This window comes from Rhinolophus ferrumequinum, chromosome 11 (assembly GCF_004115265.2).
Source record: "Rhinolophus ferrumequinum isolate MPI-CBG mRhiFer1 chromosome 11, mRhiFer1_v1.p, whole genome shotgun sequence".
NCBI lineage: Eukaryota > Metazoa > Chordata > Mammalia > Chiroptera > Rhinolophidae > Rhinolophus > Rhinolophus ferrumequinum.
Window position 1 is genome coordinate 7260541 of NC_046294.1, and position 17808 is coordinate 7278348.

Below are 17808 nucleotides of genomic sequence, written 5' to 3' on the forward strand. Positions count from 1 at the left end.
TCTCTTGTACCTTCCTGAGCAAAGCCAGCCAGCAGGAGAGCCTGGACCTGAGGGAGACGCTAGCCTGGAGCTCAGCTCCTGGGGTCCTGGGCAGCCTCCTCTCTGGTTCCCTCCTTCTTGTCATCCTGCTCCCAGGGCCCAGCCTCCTCCAGGCTCCTCTCTTCCAGTCAGGCTCCCCCGGCTGAGGTGGCGGCAGATCCTTCCTTCTTTCGGAGAGTGTGAAATGATAAAGACCCAGTCCCTTCCTCTAAAAGGCACTGGCTGCATCGTGGGGACAACAGGGTTACAGCACTGGGTGTGTAAGTGCTTTGGTGGGGTCAGGGAAGGCTTCCTGGAGGAGGCTTGCCTGGGAGGCCTACTTCCCCACATTTTCTGGTGGGAGCTCCTATATGCCTTTCCCTCCAGGCTCATAGACTCCCAGTCAGGCCTTTTCATGAGGCCTCATGGGCCAGGACTCAGAGCTGTGGGACCAGCCTGGACAGACCTGGTTGCAATACTAACTCATGTCACCATGGCCTTGGGCAAGCTTCTTAGGTCTAGGCCTCAGTTTGCTTGCATGAAAATGGGGATAAGTGAGTGTGGAACATGGTGACAGATGTCTGGTGCCTGGAGCCATCGGGCTGTACTACCTTGCCTCTCACAGATGGGTGTCACTTTAGGAAATCTGCCCTGATTACAAAGGTTCCGATCTGGGCAGCCACGTGGGAGGAAGCGCACCCATTAGGACACCCAGGCGCACAGCCCAGCTGTGCCGAGCGTCTCGTTGCGCCAGCTTCCCGGGGACCGCAGACTCGTTGAGAGCACATGTCCCGTGTCTTCCTGGTGACAGGTTCCATCTGCCAGCCCCTGGGGAGCCACCGACCGGAGAGGGCCTGCTTGGGGACCCGCGATGGCCCCTCAGCCCGTCACCCCCCGTATGTAATCTTAGCTTTAGGGAGGACCCTGTTCCCTTTTTCCTCCCCCTCACCACTGATCCATTCGCCAGGCCCCAGTCCAAGGGAAAGCTAATTAAAGAATTTCTGTTCTTGGCTCAGCCTGGACTTTGAAGATTCCCCTTGGTCTTCCTGGAGTATCTGAAAACAGGTAGAGAAATGGGGCGACAGAAAGGGCGTTGGATTAGCGCCCCGGAGCCTCCGTAATAGGCTTAATCCCCCAATGTTGGCAGGTACCAAACAGCTCTGGGCCCAGCTCTGCTGAGAAGCGACCCTTTGTGTCTGTGGGTCCGAGACCGCATGGCTCCTTGCCCCCAGCTTTCTGTGAGTGGGAGGCTGTGCATTCCCCCGGAGTTTTGTGGGTCAGGGAAGGGGAAAGACAGAGCCTGGGCCCCTTACCACACTTCTCCAGAGCAATGAAAGGCACCGGGTACTGGCACCCAAAAGCTCTGTGCCTCCTCATCTGTGACAGGGGGAGGTCCCTGCTTCAAGGGCTGCGACAGTGACTGGCATGTAACAGATGCTCAGTAAAGTGAGTTGTCTCCTTACCCTACCCCCACTGGTGCCTCCCACGTCTTTTCTTTCAAGAGCTGGTTTGCCTCTCGGAGATTTCAGTCAACCAACCACAAATATTTATTCAACATTTAACAGCACAACATGAGGGCAGGGATCTTTGGGGTCCCTATTCACTGCTGTGTCCCCCATCTGAGCAGGGCCTGGCTCACAGTAGGTGCTCAATAAAGACTTGTTGATCCTGTGGTTGGCAGTCAGGTCCTGAGACAGAGATAGTCTCTGCTTTCACAGCGCTCATACTATTTCTGCCTTTGGGAAAAACCTGCAGAGTCTTGGGGGGATCACTGGTCCCCCAAATATGGGATGGGGTATTAGAACCTCCCCTGCCTGTCATTTTGGGCTTTGGCCAAGCCTCGTGTAACCCTGGGGAGAGCCGGGCCATCTGCTGCCACTCGGGCCCCATCCTCGCCCCCCCCAGACTCCCCTCCTCTTTTCCCTCTGCAGTGCTGGGAGGCAGGGAGCACTTAGACCCGCAGTGCCCTGTGCAGGGACCTCTGGGGGCCACTCACCTGCATTATGGAAATAAAAATGATAAAAACCTACCACTGAATTCTGGGTGGCAGTAAATTACTTAACACCTGAAACAGGTTGAAATGTGGCCACTGTGGCTTTTAATAAGCCCATCTCCGATGCAGCCGCTTCTGTGAGAAGCTGGCCGGGTCTCTTCTCGAAGCATAATTTCATCGCGTCCCAGGCTTGGCAGCAGTGCAAATAAGATTTCACTTCCCCTGTAAATCTCTGAGGGAGGAGCACCGGGATTTCATTTGTGCTGTCAGTTAGCGGCTCAAGAGAGCCTACTTACTGAGCCTCGGAAGCAGAGGGTCCTTCAGAGGTGCCTGACATGGGGGCAGCAGGTGCTGACAAGAGGATGAGGGCTGTGGAGGAGGGAAGGGGACGCGGCCAGCGGGCCGGGAACACATTTGGTTTGGGGTACCTGAAAGTGGACGAGCAAGTTCCACCCAGACCTACTGAGGCAGCCTTTAGGGCTGGCTGAGTGACCTCAGATCCTTCTGGGACCTTCCAGGCTGAGCGCCAAGAACAGGCCACAGAATTCGGGGGTTGCGGTTTGGGGTATTAGAACCTTCCCAGATTTGATCACCTCTTCTCTAGGCTGCTTGGTGAAGCCAGAGACTCTTCCTGGGAAGTGGGGGCAAAGGAAAGGAAGCTTCTGGAACTGGGTGGTTGCCAGGTAAGAGTGGGGTCTAGGTACAGGGGGTAACAGCCACCCACTCTTTCTCCCACTTGAATAAACTTTTAGTCCTGACTCTGACCAAACAGGCAGAGTTGAATACAAGAAGCAGGGGCCCTGGGCTTTGGGGTGCCGCTTGGCTGCAGGGCAGCCATTTGGGGTCTTACCCCACACCTGTCTGTAACCACAGTGATATGCAAGTCCTGAGATTTCTTGGTGAAGGAAAGGGCCGGAAGCTGCTTGGTTGGAGTACAGCACAGCAGGAGCTGCAGCAGGGTGGGTCCCAGGTTTGCAGGGAGACCACCCGTCTCCTGGGGTCCATCTGAAGACATGGTAGGGAGACGGAGGCACTTCAGGTTCATTGGTTCCTTCTACCTCTCAGAACTCATGTGCCTTTGAGGGACCGGCCAGCTCTCTTGGCAGTCCTTTGAGGATGGGGTGGGGCTCACTACGTCAGCCACTACTCCTTTTCAGAAAGGGTCAGTTACGTGTGGAGTGTCTTATTTCCATTGACCACAAATACAGATCCTAGAAACTCTCTCAGGGGTTCTGGTGAGGCCCTCTTGTGTGGCCCAACCTTGTCTGGGCCTCTCATTCCCCGTGAGCACTTATGAAAACCTAAGATTCCCCACCACCCCCACGCCCTGACCTCCTGAAGCTGGAAGCTTGCGTCAGGCTGCGATCCTCTCTGGCAGGTTTTGGAGAGCAGGCCCCAGATCTTGGGTGTGGTCGGGATGGTTTGGGGAATAGGCCCCAGCCCCCCGGGACACCTCTCCTCTGTGCTAGACCTGGGGGCACTTTGCTGTCCTGACCTGAGGGTTCTGCTGAGACACATGGGCCTCCTTGCAAGAAATGCCGGCCAGTTCAGTGCTTGCTGTCGTGCCTGAGGACCAGGGATGCTGGGTGTGCAGGGATGGGGGCCTACACTCCCTGGACAAGTGGAGGGAAACCCAGAAAGCACATGTTAGCAGGCTCGGTGTTGTCATGATGGTAGAAATGCGAGGTCTGACAATTAAGTTCGCGAACTTACTGCAACGATGTTGCTAACCTTTGATATCAGAGGAATTATTCATTATGAATTTGTACCAATGGGACAAACAGTTAACTGAGTTTACTGTTTGAAGTGCTGAAAAGGCTGCGTGAAAAAGTTAGATGAAAACGACCTGAACTTTTTGCCGACAATTCATGGCTCTTGCATCACGACAGTGCACCAGCTCACACGTCCTGTCTGTGAGGGAGTTTTCAGCCAGTGAACAAATAACTGTATTGGAACACCCTCCCTACTCACCTGATCTGGCCCCCAAGGACTTCTTTCTTTATCTGAAGATAAAGGAGCTATTGAAAGCAAGACATTTTGATGACATTCAAGATATCAAGGGTAATACGACGACAGCTCTGATGGCCATTCCAGAAAAAGAGTTCCCAAATTGCTTTGAAGGGTGGACTAGGCACTGACATAGCTTCCCAGGGGGCGTACTTCGAAGGTGACCATAGTAATATTCAGCAATGAGGTATGTAGCACCTTTTCTAGGATGAGTTCTCGAACTTAATTGTCAGACCTCAGGAGAGCAGTGATCTCTTATTAAGCATGCATTCTACAGAGGTGGAAACTGAGGCACAGGGAGTAAGTGCTGGAGCTCGTGAGTCTAAGCTAGTTCCAAGGGCCTCCAAGGCAGTGGCATTAATCCAGTGCTTCCCAGATGTATGTGACTGTGAACCCTTCCTGGCAGAACCTCTATTAGTTCTAGGGGCTGAGGAACACAATTTGGGAAACCAGTCCTCCTGCCCTGGCTTGGGGAGAGCCCCAGGGACGCCCTGGTTTGTGCACTCCTGCCAGTACTTAGAGGGTGAGGCCAGCTCGGGGCAGGCCTATCTGTGCCTCTTCCCCCGCCCCCCCCCGCCCCCCCAGTCCTCCTGCCCTGGGCTTTCAAGGGCGTGGCCGAGAGATCAGCTGGCAGGGCCTGGGTGGTGTGGAGGGAGGCTGGGCCAGTGGGTGGATCCTGTAAGTTTGCCGGGTAAGTGGTACCTGCCACAGGGAGGCAGGTCAGACTTGGCCTTTCTGCCCGTGCCTCAGGGCTCTGACGGGCGCTCTGACGGGCGCTCTGACGGGCAGTGTGTGGGACGCTCCCTCACTCCCCAATCCTCCTCATCTCCAGAGTGCCGCCCCGCCCCCGACTAGGGCAGGGCCTCAGCCCCAAGCCCAGCACATAGTAGGCCCTGAGTAAACACCTACTGACTGGCTGGATGACTGTGTGCTTGAAAGATCCCTTGGCAGCCCTGGTGCAAGGGTCTCAAGTGAGGAAGAGTGGGGCAGTCCTCCTGAGCACCTACTGTGTGCTGGGCGCTCTGGGGGGATCACCTCATGTGCTGCTGTTTATAATGGTCCCTCTGGACTGGCTCCTGCCGCCGGGGCGCGGGAGGTGAGGATGAGAGGTGAGGGGAGAGAGGGGTACCTGTGGGGTCAGAGCGCCCTGCATCACCCCAGACAGGCTACCCACCACCAAGGCACGTGGAGAAATAACTTTGCTTTCTTGGAATATAAGGATAAACTCATTAACCTGTATCCAGACATGAAAACAGATCTAAGACAGAAGGAATGAGTTCTTATTTTATGTTAAATTTAGTAGAAACTGCTATTGTTCTCATGGAGAATTATTTTATCCTTTCCTTATCTGAGATATCAGATAAGGCCTAGGGAGTTGTGAATTCGGTGGGTACATCCAGGGGACGAGGGGCATCTAATGGGGGGAACCCAGGCAAGTGTTCACCGGGTGGAGGAATGGCACGTGTCCCCAACTCCTGTACAGTTCCAGTCTTATCTGAGTGACCACATGGGTGCCTGGGCCTCTTATGGGATAATCCACGCTTCTGTTAATAGGTCTCTACATGGAGACCCTCTCGGAGTTTGCCTTTAGCTGGCGGTCCGCCTTTCCTGGGGCCTGTGGGATGGGGTCAGAGGTCCCTCTCTGTCTTGGAGCAGAATCAGTATTTTGGTTCCGATGGTGCCCTGGGGAACTTACTAACTCAGAGTCTCTCCTCCCCACTCTGGCTGCCACCTCTGGGCCAGTGGACCCGGCAGCAGAGCTGTCCCTTGGGAGCGAGGCCTGGGGATGGGGTGTAGGTGGCTGTGTGTGTGTGTGCGACAGACGCCTGGCCCCGGCATGCTGGGCCCCAAGCCAAGAGTCAGCAGCGAGATGACTGTAAAAGTTAAATCTATTTATTTCAAGAAAGGACAAGGAAAGTGGACTTGGACATTTTATATGAAAACAGACAAACAGAAAATAGGACTAAATAGTTCATCACATTCATCTCAACATTGAAGTTTCAAGGCACCTACAAGAAGGAGGCCGAGGGTGGTTCGCAGTGCACTTTGGTTTGTGTTGTCGCCGTCGTGGGTGTTTGTGTGTTTCGTTTTCCAAAATCCCCTATCTAGTGGTGAGGTTGGGAGTGAGGCAGGTGGGCCCGGAGCCAGGCCGGGTCAGCCAGCTGGGTCTCAGGTGGCAGCAGGCAGCAGTGGGAGTGGTCCCATCCCTCAGGCCCCCAAGATTGCTTTGCCCTTCAGAGAAAAAGGGTAAAAGACAAGGAGCATGCGGCCAAGTGGCCCCATGGGGCTGATTCTACAGGTGAGGAAGGGCAGGGGCTCAGGGGAAGGTGGGGGTGCCTGGGCAGGGATCCCTCAGATGGCAGAAGGGACCTTGGTCATAGGCTTGCGAGAGACCAGGCCTGCGCTCCCTGTGCCCTCGGCTGGCCGGACACCCCACCTTCTGTAGCAGAGGGACCCACCCCTTCTCCAGGGTCTGGCTGAGGCCCCCTCCCAGGCTTCCTCCTCCTCAGCTCACTGGGAATGGATGACTGAACAAAGCACCAGTCATCCAGTGAGCCCAGTGTGTAACCATACCAAATGCCATACAAACAACCTTTACCGTCAGGAAAGGCTGCTGTTGGTGGCTCTTAAAAGACATTCACTCTGCAGTGCGTATGCGTGGGGTTTCTCTGAGTTTATACTTTTTCCCATTGCCTCTCTGTTCACACCTGTCTGGTGACAATCCTGTTTAGCAGGCATCGGCCGCTCCAGTCTGCAGAATCACACAACTGCACCCTCTCCCTGGCTCGCCTATGTTCACAACCTGCAGCCTCTCCCAACCTTCCACACTATCTCTCCCTCTCAGATAACAAACCTCCAATGCTGAGCCGTCCAGATTCCTCCCCATGGCTCTCAGAATCTCTATGAGCTGCAAGGCACCGGGGTCCTCCGTCCAAAGAAACCCCCCCCACACACACTGCCGCCCAGCACCAGGCCCTGGACGCTGGGTGGGCTTCTTAGTGAGGCCACAGGCCTGCTGGCAGGTGGTGTGTTGGATGGGGTAAAAAAAGCTAAGGCTAGTTTAGGGTTTTGTGTCTTCCTCCGGGGTACCCAGAACCTTTCAAAAACTGGACCAGTCAGAGGTGGGTGGTCTCTGGGCCACTCTGCAAACCTGTCCTGCAAACAGGACAGGTGAGACGTACTCTGGACCTGCCAGCTTCAGGGAGATGAGTGTGTGGCAGCCCGTGTCCACTGTAGCTTTGATTGTCGGTTCACGTTGCATTTGTTTTTCTCTGTCTTGAAGATAAAACCTGATTAGTTCCTCTAGGTGGTTGACTCAGGGTGTGGGGACTCTTGACAGGGTGGTCAGACAAGGCAGGACATCCAATTCTCTGCCCTTTGTCACCCACCTGAGGCTCTGCTTGGAGAGAGGAAACTGAGTCCCCCAGGCCAGCCACCGGATCTCGCCGAGTGGCTGGATTTCTCCATCAAGCTCACAGCTGGTAATCGGTGGGTCCAAGGGAGAGAGAGCCGAGTGAGATGCTTCAGAGAGGGAGCCCCTCCCTGTGCCAGGCTGCCAGCAGACCAGGTGCAGGACGGAAGGAAAGCCATTGACAACACCTGCCTGGGCCCTTTGCGCTGAGCTGTGGGGGCAGACAGCAAGCAGGGTGGACAAAGAGGCCAGAGGAGGGGTAGAGAAGAGACAACTGAGCACCGTGTGCCAAGTGCCGTGCTGGGCTCAGTGACCCAGCACAGAGGAGCTTGGGGACCTGTCATCTTGCCCAACTGGCTGTCCATCCTGACAGCTGTAAAAGAGATTTAGGGGCAGTGACAGCAAAGACCATCCTGCAGGGATGCTCTAGGCTCGGCCTTTTGGGCTTTCAGGTGTGGAGGGCAGTGTGGGTAGGTGTGGGAAGGACGGGCCCGAGCACGCTGGTGGCCCTGGTACCCCCAGAGCCTTGGGCTGGCTTTGTGAGGAAGTTGGGTCCATGTGAGCCCCCTGCAGGGCACCTTGTGCCTTCAGTTTGCCCACATTGCCCTCCCCGCATAAGCTGGCACTTCAGTAACAAGTGGTCGAAGGGGAATGACTGTGGTCGAGGGGGAGCATGGCAGGAGCTGCCCCAGGCTCTGCTGCACTGATGGGAGAAAAGAAGGCTTTGCCTCTATGGCCTCGGGCGTCTGGGATACCTGCAAATCCCATTTATGGTGGTAAGTGGGCCTGATCCCAGCCATAATGGAATTTACAAAACCAGAGAAAAACAAAGTATTAAAAATGCAAAGGGAGAAGGAGAAAGTAGAGAGAGGAGGAATCAAGAGCCTGGGGAATCTTTTTGTGAGTGTTTTTAAAGAAGCAAATGTGGATTTTTCAGGCAAGTACTTGGAACATTTCAAAAGAAATGGCAAATGCTTAAAAAGGCAGAGTGAACAGTGCCCCAGGCAGCCATCAACCTGGCTGGGACGGATGCATTGAGCTGCCAGTATCAAGTGTGTTGAGTTGGGAAAAGGCCCGGTGGCACGGCGAAGCTCGGTGGGGCAGGAACCTAGAGCAGGCCCAGGAGGCAGCCTGGGACCCAGAGCCCCAGGCCCCAGAGGTGGCCCCCGGCAAGCCAGCCTGAGTGGGTGGTCACCTCCCCGCCAACTCCCTGTCCAGACTTCAGGATGGAGTGGCGCATGTGTGCTCTTCCTCTCTCTGTGCCTTTTGGACATTGAGGATGGGAATTTTGCGGCATCTCTGGTGCCACACGCAGCTCTGACGAGGCTGGGTGGCCTGGCTGTGGGACGGCCCTACCCTGGGATTCTCAGGGGACACTGGTCATTTTGAGCAGCACAGCGATCATCTCTTGATACCTTCCTTATAGGGTCCTGGGAGAGGAAACAGTAAGGGTGGGAACCAGGATCCTCTAGTCAAAGACCCAGGCCTTGGCTTCGGCTGGAAAATATCTGCCATATCCCTATCAAGTGCTTGAATGATCCTAGTGACGGAGAGCTCATTGTCTGGTTCCTTTTCTGGGCCAGAGTTTCTCTTCCCTGCCCTTCAGTTTTCCCTTCACAGTTGACCCCACTCCCCTTTTACTGACTGCAGGGAATGGATCAGAGACAGACCGACCCTGGAACAGAAAGGAAGCAGGAGAGCTCATGGCTCTAGAGTCCTACTCTAAGTGACTGAACCAGCCATTGCCCCTCGCTTGTGACCCTTGAAGGCAAACGGAATCTGAAGGGCAAGAGTAGGGTCTCTGCTGGGGGCTGGGGGCTGAATGACCTGTGTAGACCAAGTAACCTGCCCTGTCCCGGAGTCCCAAGCACAAGCCCCATGATGGAGGCAGAACTGCGTCCCTCAAGGGCAGTGTGCCCCATCAAGCCCAGCGTACCCCCGTGCTCTGGCCTTTGTGGTTTCAGCCCTCACAGACCAGCTGCCTGTGGAGCTGCAACGGGGCAGCCCCTGAGCCAGGCCCGGAAAATTTGTGCTTTGCACAAGGCCACTGGGGGCAGGTTCATAAAACTTGAAAAATCCCCCTTTCCCTTCACTTCCAAGGAGTTTAATCTCTCCTAATCAATTTAGCAGACTCGCGTGTTTGTAAATGCTAATGATTTGCATTTTTGAGCCTTTTTATCCCTCCTTAGGAAAAAAGGATGCTGCCTCTGTCTGCCTTCTGGAAGGTCTGTGTAGGGCTGCGAATTGCTTGTTAGCGCTCAACTCCTGCCAATCCAGCCCCAGGCGTCCGCCGCCTGTCACCTGCACTGATTTGAGTGCGGGAGGGGACATGGGTGCTCGCATTGGCCGGGTCCTTGGGGGGCACAGGCCCTCCGTTCAGCAGCTGCCCAGCTCCATCTCTCCCTGCCTGCTGCATCCAGTTTTCCTGGCACTTTTCTTTCATAGGCCCAAGCCTCAGATGCCCTGTCCTTCTCCCTGGCACGTTCAGCAGGTCGCAGGTTTATGGAGTCGAGTGGATTGGCTTTGGGACTTGAGCTGCCATTGTGAGGGCTGGTGGTGTCCTCCTCTTGCTCCCTGGCTCCCAGGATGAAGGAGGGAGGCTCAGATGCAGTCCCGGGCACGCTGCCAGCCCCTTCTTCAGGCCCCAGTCAGCCCGCGCAGATCCATAGGGATCCCTCACTTGTCCTGTCCCTCCTGCTCGGGGCCTCCGGCACCTGCATTGGACCAACGAGAACTTTCCAGAATCAGTGGAGGGGAGGAGCACTTGGCCTCTGGAGCACCCAGCTTTTCTGGGTGAAGCTAAACCCTGCCTCAGCCTCCCCTACTTTACAGAAGGGTAAACAGAGGCCATGGATTCGCAAAACACTTTTCCTGCACTCGTCTGGGAATCCTCCCTGCTCCTTCCTCACTGTCTGCCTGGCCTCAGCCTCCCCATTGTTGGGTCTGGTGGGCCTCCCTGTACCCCTCAAGGGAGGGAGAAGAGGCACAAGGCAGCATGGTCTGTAGGCTTTGGGTGGGGAAGCCTGGGCCCCCCCAGCCCCTGCCATCTTCCCAGCTGCTGTCACCTCCCCTGGTAGCGTCACCCAGAGCGGGAAGAAGCCAGTGTCCCAGCTCCTGCCCTGGCTGGGGAGGCCCCCTAGTCAGCCACTGGGCGCCATGTTACCATGGAGGCGATCCAGGAAGCTGGAGCCAATTTAGAGGAGAAGATGGAGGAGAAGCTTCCGCGGGAGGCTGCAGGAAGCGGGAAGGAGAAAAGGGAAGAAAAGAAGCTTTTGATGCACATCATGTCTGTGGAATTGAGTATGACTAATTAATAGATTTTATTCTTAGTAATCTCTTAAGCATTCCATACATTGGGCCCCACGCCTGAGCTGAGCTTACAAGAGAACTCATTCGCAAAATGCAAATGACTCGCCTGGCCTTGCTGCCTTCTCTCCTTCCTTGCTTTCTCTTTCTTTTTTTTTTTTCCAAGGGGAAATTTAAAGGAAAATTGCCATGTAATAGAAAAGAGATCCCAATCACTACATCTAATTACCACGAAGGGTAAACCACTTAACCAAAGACCTATCGTGGGCTTTAAAAAAAAACACAAAAACTTTAAATCTGCCTTAAATGCCGCAAAATGCACTCATCAACGCTGAGGCCAATGAGGTTGTTCTGACTAGTTAGAGGCCGCAAGGGTCAGGATGGCTGCCCACAGAAGAGAGACTCTAGACAGAAGTGGTGGCCCAGGCCCTGGACTTGTCTCATGGGCCCTGTGTCCTCACATGCGTCCGTGGTGTGGGAGGCTGGGTATCCTGGAACATCATCTTCCTCCTCGTGTTCTGTGGCCCTCGGAGGAGTTGAACCAGGAGGGGACGGGGTTTCAGAGCAAGACCTTCAGGCCCACTTCTAGGCTTGGGGGGGCCGTGAGATCACAGACATTTGGGAGCCCGCTCTCAGAAAGGATACTGGGAAGATGTCGGGATGCTTAGGGCAGAAAAGGTGAGGGCGGGTCCCAGGGCCCTAGCTGGGCGAGTTTCCACCGTCCTTTGTGCCTACACTGGTGGAGGAGGCGGGCAGGGCTTGGCTCTGCAACCCCTCGTGAGCCTTGCCTGAGCTTAGTTAGTGCAGGAGCCGCGAGCTGGTGACCAATGTCATCCTGCTTGGGCCCGCTTTGTGCTCTGGGGGAGGAAAGTTCATCCCTAGGCCTGGTCTTGGAGGGCACTGGTGGCAAGGTTCTCCCCCACAGCCCTCGGCATCGGGCCACCTGCTGTTCCCCAAATGCCTTTGTCGCCTCTACGGGGATGATCTGACCTCTGCCTGTCATGGGGAAAGGAGAAAGGAGAAAGGAGGACCTAGAGTGAGCTGGGGAACTGAGCATGTGGGCAGAGGGGACTTGGGGGCCAGTGGTACGGTGGCCAGGGACTGATTTTCCTGGGACACTGACAGAAGGCAGGAGTGGTGCTGTGAGGGAGGGGCCCTCTTTTCAGAAACAGCAGAGACCTTGGACTTCTGTGCCCCAGCCAATGCCCCACACATCCTGCTGCACCCTCTCCTCCTCCCTGAGCTGCCGGGAACGGACCCTGTGTCTGGGGCCACTGCAGGCCAAAGGGAGGGCCGTCTTTACACAGACGTGAAATTAAGGCTGGGAAAAATTTCTCTCCTGACCTCACTGTATGAGAAAATGATTCAAGTGGGAAAAGGGAGAAAAGGCTTGTTTTAGAATGAGATGGGTCCATGCCCTTGGCCTCTCCCTGGGGCTCGAGAGTTGGGAGTCTCCGTTTGGTGAGACTGTCCATTTGGCCAGGCCGTGGAGAGCCCATGTCTCCTCTCCACTGCTCTCATGCAGCTGTTGTGTCCATTTCTTTCAAAGCGCCCCATTCACTGAAGGCTGCCAGTAGCATCTTCTCATGTCCTGTGGGTGGCCAGTCCCGGGCCTGTCATGGCAGCCCTGCGACTGCTGTTAGTCTTGTCCTCCCGCCTTTGGCTTTTGTCAAAGCAGTTGAGGCCTTTTGAAAACGCCGCTGCCAGGAGTTGGACCTCTTCTCGTCCTCTCTGTCCTCAGACCAGCATCTCTCCTTTGACATGACTCTTGCTCGGCGCAGGACAGGTGGCACGTTGATGGATGGTAACCAGGGTCCCCCGAGTGCTGGGACGCAGGAGATACCCAAACCCCAGGCACCTCTCCTCTCTTCTTTCCAGATTTGCTGTCATTATTTCATCATCGTTGTAATCTCATGGCTCGTCACACTGTACTGTCAGTTGATAAATGATGACAACGTTGGCTCCAGAGGGAGGAAATAAAATCTTTACTCTTCTGAGGGCTCCGGTCAGTACCCTTTTGGAGGCTGGCATGTTCGGAGGGTGATCTGGGCTTCCATCTCCAAGGGTGGGCACGCTGAGTGTTCTGTATTTGGGGGTGCTAGCTGCCAGGGCTTTTCTGAGAATTTTCGTGTCTTTTTCTGGGCTTTGTTTGAGCAGCCATGGAAACCATTAGGTCTAATCAGCTGATATTAACACAAAACAAAACCCAAAACCCATCCCTGTGCCAATCTCCTGTCCCAGGAGGCAGCATAGAGCAAAGAGAAAGTCGCTACTGAGTGACTGAATGTGGGGGTGAGGGAGGTGAGGACACTGGCAGTCAAAAGAAGTTTCTCCATATCATCAGAAAGGAGTGCGCTCAGCTCTGGCCGACCTGAGATAGGATCGAGCTGAAAGTCCCCCTTGCCCAGGGTCCCCCCAGCCACCTGTCCAGGACAGACACACCTCCACCTTTACGAACAGCGTTGTCCCCCACCCCACTCCCATCCCCAACACACTATGTCTACTTACTCAATGATTGCTAGGAGAAAACAACGTTTTCGCAACTCTATTGTCTCAGGAAATGGTATGAACTGACCCAAGAAGTGCTGTAAGGACCATCTGTTTGGCTCTACCTACCAGTCTGTATTTAGACATGACATAGATAGAGATAGACAGGTAGATAGATGCATCTCCAAGTGGCCGGGAAAGCCGCAGCTTCCATGAGGCTTCCACAGAGGATGGTGCATGGAATTGAAGAGGGTCTCAGGATAGGAAAAAGAAAGTTTGTTTTTTAATTGGCTATATCATTGTTGAAAGAATGCAGTGAAAGGCGCAATATTTCTGAAAATCTGGAAGGGAAACGGTATGGAAAGAACCAGGAAAGAGATTTCAGGACAATATCTCCATAGCAAAAGATCTTTTCTTCCCCCTCTCCTTTGTGAGGAGCCTGAAAATCTTCTATCACGTCTTTGCCAGCGAGCAGGCGGCAGTGAGAGCTGCGTGGGGGCTTCGCGTATCGGCTGCTTCTCTCTGACGGTCCTTTTATGATGGTCCTGAACAGAGCATGAGGCGTACACAGACGTTGTACAGGTAGTATCTTTCCAGTTCAGGAAAAAAAAAAACCCCGACCCAACCCTTACTGCAATATTATTTTTAGTTCTTCCCTCCCCAACTGGCATAATTTGGTATAACGTCAAATACTCCTCCTGCTTTCTATTCTTTAAAAAAAAATTTTTTTCACTGTGGTGTTCTAGAAAATTGTCAACCCTCCCCAAACTGCTTTTTGCTGGGAAAGTTGTCGTGGAGTTTCTTTTCCCTGCTCTGTCGGACGGCAGCAGGCTGGGCAAAGCCATGGGGTCGCCACATCAGGAGGAGGCGGGAGCTGGGGCGGGCATACCCGGCGGGCCCTCATGTGTAGGAATAGTCTATGTCGGGGATCCCGCCGTCACGGTAGCCCCGGGTGGTGCCGTAGCCGATGGTGTGCGTGCCCTTGCAGAGGCTGCTGCCATTGGAGGGGAAGATGGTGTGGACCACGTACTCCTCTTTGGTGCCATAAGGGTTAATGGGCAGCATTTGCAGCCCGGGGCCTCGGATTTCCAGGATGGAATTATCCTTCTTGGTCCCCGACTCCATGTAGTCGTCCTTTTTCCGACTGCCCCGGTTGTAGGCCCGCTCCCGTGTCAGCAGCTCGCTGGCTCGGTGCACGTACCAGCAGATGGCCCCCAGGATCAGGAAGAGGAAGACGAGGGCCACGGCACCACCAATGATGCCCGCCAGGGGCAGGCCGGCCATGGGGTTGGCATTCTGCTCTTGGTTGAGCGTGGTGGTGGGGCCGTAGCTGTCCGCCGTCTCCGCCTTGGCGCACACGGGTGTCTCGTTGGCCACGTAGGTGTTGCCCGTCTCCATGGTGACCATGCAGATGATGTAGGTGGACTTGGGCTCCAGGGCCGTCAGCAAGTACTCTGTCTTGTCCCCTTGCACCAGGGTCTCCGTGATGGAGCCCACGGCCGGGCTGTGGCCCAGGCGCAGCCAGCTGAGCCGGAAGGAGGAGGCGGGGAGTGTGGCCTTCCATGTGATGTGGATGGAGTCTGCCGTCAGGGGCTTCACGTGGATCACCAGGGTCTTGGCGCCGTCGCCCGTGGCCATGGGGTAGTCAAGGTTGGAGTCAGGGAGGCGCAGCCCCGGCCTCTTGGCCTTGAGGGTGAAGAGTGAGCCCTGGGGTGTGGTGGCAGAGGCGTGGTTGCCGGCCGTGGTCTTGGCAGCGGTGTTGGCTGCCCCACCCTGCGACCCGGTGTCAAAGCACTCGTCCATCTCGCTGGTGATGTCCTTGATGGCCATGCCCCGGACCTTCTCGGGGCCCTGGCACATGAGGCCTCGAACGTTGACTACGGCCGCCCTCGCCTTCACCCAGTCCCGCAGCCACACGAGGTTACAGCCGCAGAACCAGGGGTTGTTCCGCAGCAGCAGCTGGGCCAGGTTCTCCAGGTCGTCGAATAGGCCGCGGGGCAGCGTGGTGAGGTTGTTGTTGGACAGGTCCAGGCGCTCCAGCTCGTGCATCTTGGCCAGCGTGTTGTAGGGGATGTGGCTGATGGCGTTGTCCTGCAGGTAGAGCTTCTGCAGGTGGGCGCTGGGCAGGTTGAGGGGCGGGGCGGCCAGCGAATTGCGCACCAGCGAGAGCTCGGTGAGGTTGTGCAGGCGGCTGAAGGTGTCGTCGGCGATGCGTGGGTTGGCCAGCAGGTTGCCGTCCAGCACCAGGCGCCTCAGGCTGTCCAGGCCCTTGAAGGCGTGCAGCGGGATGGTGGAGATGCGGTTGTCGTCCAGCCGCAGCTCCTCCAGCGTGCGGGGCAGCCCCGAGGGGATGCTGCTCAGGTGGTTCCGGCTGAGGAAGAGCAGCTTGAGCCGCCTGCTGTCGGCGAAGGCGTCCTCCTCGATGCTGACGGTGGACACGGAGTTGTCGTCCAGGTGCAGCTTCTCCAGCAGTGGGACGCGGGCCAGCGAGTCCCTGGCGATGGCTCGCACGTTGTTGTCCTGCAGGTGCAGCTCCCGCAGGGAGCGGGGCAGGTTGACGGGGAACTCGTCCAGGTCGTTCTCGTACAGGTAGATGACCTGCACGTTGACCTTGGTCTTGAGGTCCTGGGGGATGCCCGCGTTGTTGATCTGGTTGTTCTGCAGGTACAGGGTGGTGGCATCGTCGGGGATGTCGGCGGGGATGGAGGTGAGTCCCCGGTCGTTGCAGTAGATGAAGCCGTTGTCACAGCGGCACACCGAGGGGCAGGTGGTGCTGTCGATGACCTCCGTCAGGAAGGCGATAAGCCCGTAGCAGAGAAACAGCCAGTCCCGCAGGTCCATGGTGGCCGTGGTCATCACGACGGTGGCCGTGACTGTGGCGGCAGGCGTGGTGGTGGCGGTGGCGGTGGGGTGTGCCACCACCATGGTGGATGGCTGGGAAAGTCGGGGCCTCAACACCTGCAAGGAGCACAAGACACGTGCGGTGAGAGTGATTCGCGGTGCCCCTGTCTGCCACCAAGGGGTTGCTGCAGTCGGGGTCACAGGGCATAGGTCAAGCCTCCAGGCGCACGCACCAGGGCCCTCTCTGTGCCAATTTTACATCACACGTGATCACTCGGGCCGAGGTCGGACTCTAAATCTCATCAGAAGCAAAGATGCTGCCCTCCTGGACCATGATTCTGTGCCTCGGGTGGGGGGGTTAATTTAGTGAGAGCCACGCCGCAGTTTTGGTTTCTTCTTTCAAGATCTCACGTTAAGCCAGTCTTTACAGCTAGTGCTAAAAGTGGCTGGTCAATGTCGATGGGTTGGATTTAGGGTATGTTTTATGGATTCAGAGCCACCATTTCTCACTGGAACAGGGGACACACATCCCTGTCTGGCTGAGACCCGGGGTTTGAAGGGAAGGGTTGCTTCTGGGAGGCCTGCGAGCTCGAAAGGGGGGGCATCACTAGAACCTGCAAAAAAGAAGCTGCCAGCGTCGTCACTGGTGAGCAGTGGAGAGCGGGGAGCTTCATTGTCGGGTGTTAAAACATGTCCTGTTTGTCACTCGTGCATTTTATAGACAGAAGAAGAAGGTGTCGACAGAACTGCTTTCTCGTGTATTTACAGAAATCTCTTTTCATCAGAGGTGCCCTCCCTGGCTCTGTATTCCATGTCATGTGGGAAATCATTCCACACCTTGCCCCCTTCTCAAATCACGAAACTTTCAGCTATTTTGAAAAATATGTGTATCTGTTTTTTTGCATTTAAAGAAATGAGACAAATAAAAGGAGGGAGGGGTCCATGCTCTGAGGGAATTGCTTGCAGGTGTAATTTCAGTTTTCACAAATGGAAAAATTGCAGCATAGATTTTTCTCATATTATTTTACTGTTCATAGTGGTAAAAAAAAATCAATTAAAGAGAAATTATCTTTCAACCTCAGTGGGGAAAGTGTCTTCATGCAGCCGGCAAAGGTCTGCTATATAATTCTAGATTCACGAAGGCTTTTCAGTTGGGACACAATGGCCTCTTGGAGTCTGAGCCGAGGCTCCCGCCTGGAGGGCGGCCCTGATGTGCAGAGCAGAATCGGGACTGCTTGCCAGAGGAGTCAGTGGGGGCCTCACTCCCATGCCCGAGGGACCAAGCGTCTTCATTTCTCAACCATGTCAAAACTTTCTTCCTTCTCTCTCTCTATTCCAGGACTGTTCCTCCCCATCTAGCAAACTGCTCTTCATCCTTCAGGATCAGGCTCAAATGTCCCCTTCCTTTGCTAGGTTTCCTGATGCCAGATAAAGCTTTCTTCTGCTCCGTCCGTGCTTCCATCCATCCACCCACTCACCTATCCATCCATCCCCCACTCATCCATCCAGCCATCCAACAGACCTTTACTGAGCACCTACCGGGAGCCAACCTGTGTTCTAGCCACTTAGCAGTCCATTCTGGTGGGACAGTAGGTCACACGATAATAAAGATCTTGTCTAGAGCTTTATGAATACTTAAGTCATTTAATCCTCTCAGCAAACATGAGGTCAGAGTCCTTATTATTCCCATTTAACAGATGAGAAAACTGAAGCTTGGAGATGTGAACTTACTCAAGACCAGTGA

At 55.2% G+C, this 17808-nt stretch overlaps 2 protein-coding genes across 4 annotated transcripts in view; one reads left to right on the forward strand and one right to left on the reverse strand.

The window, feature by feature from the left end:
• MACROD1 (mono-ADP ribosylhydrolase 1) overlaps window positions 1–17808 on the forward strand; it is a 142140-nt gene that overhangs the window by 25868 nt on the left and 98464 nt on the right. The gene's annotated exons all lie outside the window — the stretch shown is intronic.
• Window positions 11514–17808, reverse strand: part of FLRT1 (fibronectin leucine rich transmembrane protein 1) — a 73380-nt gene continuing 67085 nt past the window's right edge. Inside the window, exon 3 of the mRNA XM_033119531.1 lies at window positions 11514–16181. Within this exon, the coding sequence (XP_032975422.1) occupies window positions 14124–16148 (2025 nt within the window). The 5' untranslated portion in view covers window positions 16149–16181 and the 3' untranslated portion in view covers window positions 11514–14123. The remainder of the gene's footprint in view (window positions 16182–17808) is intronic.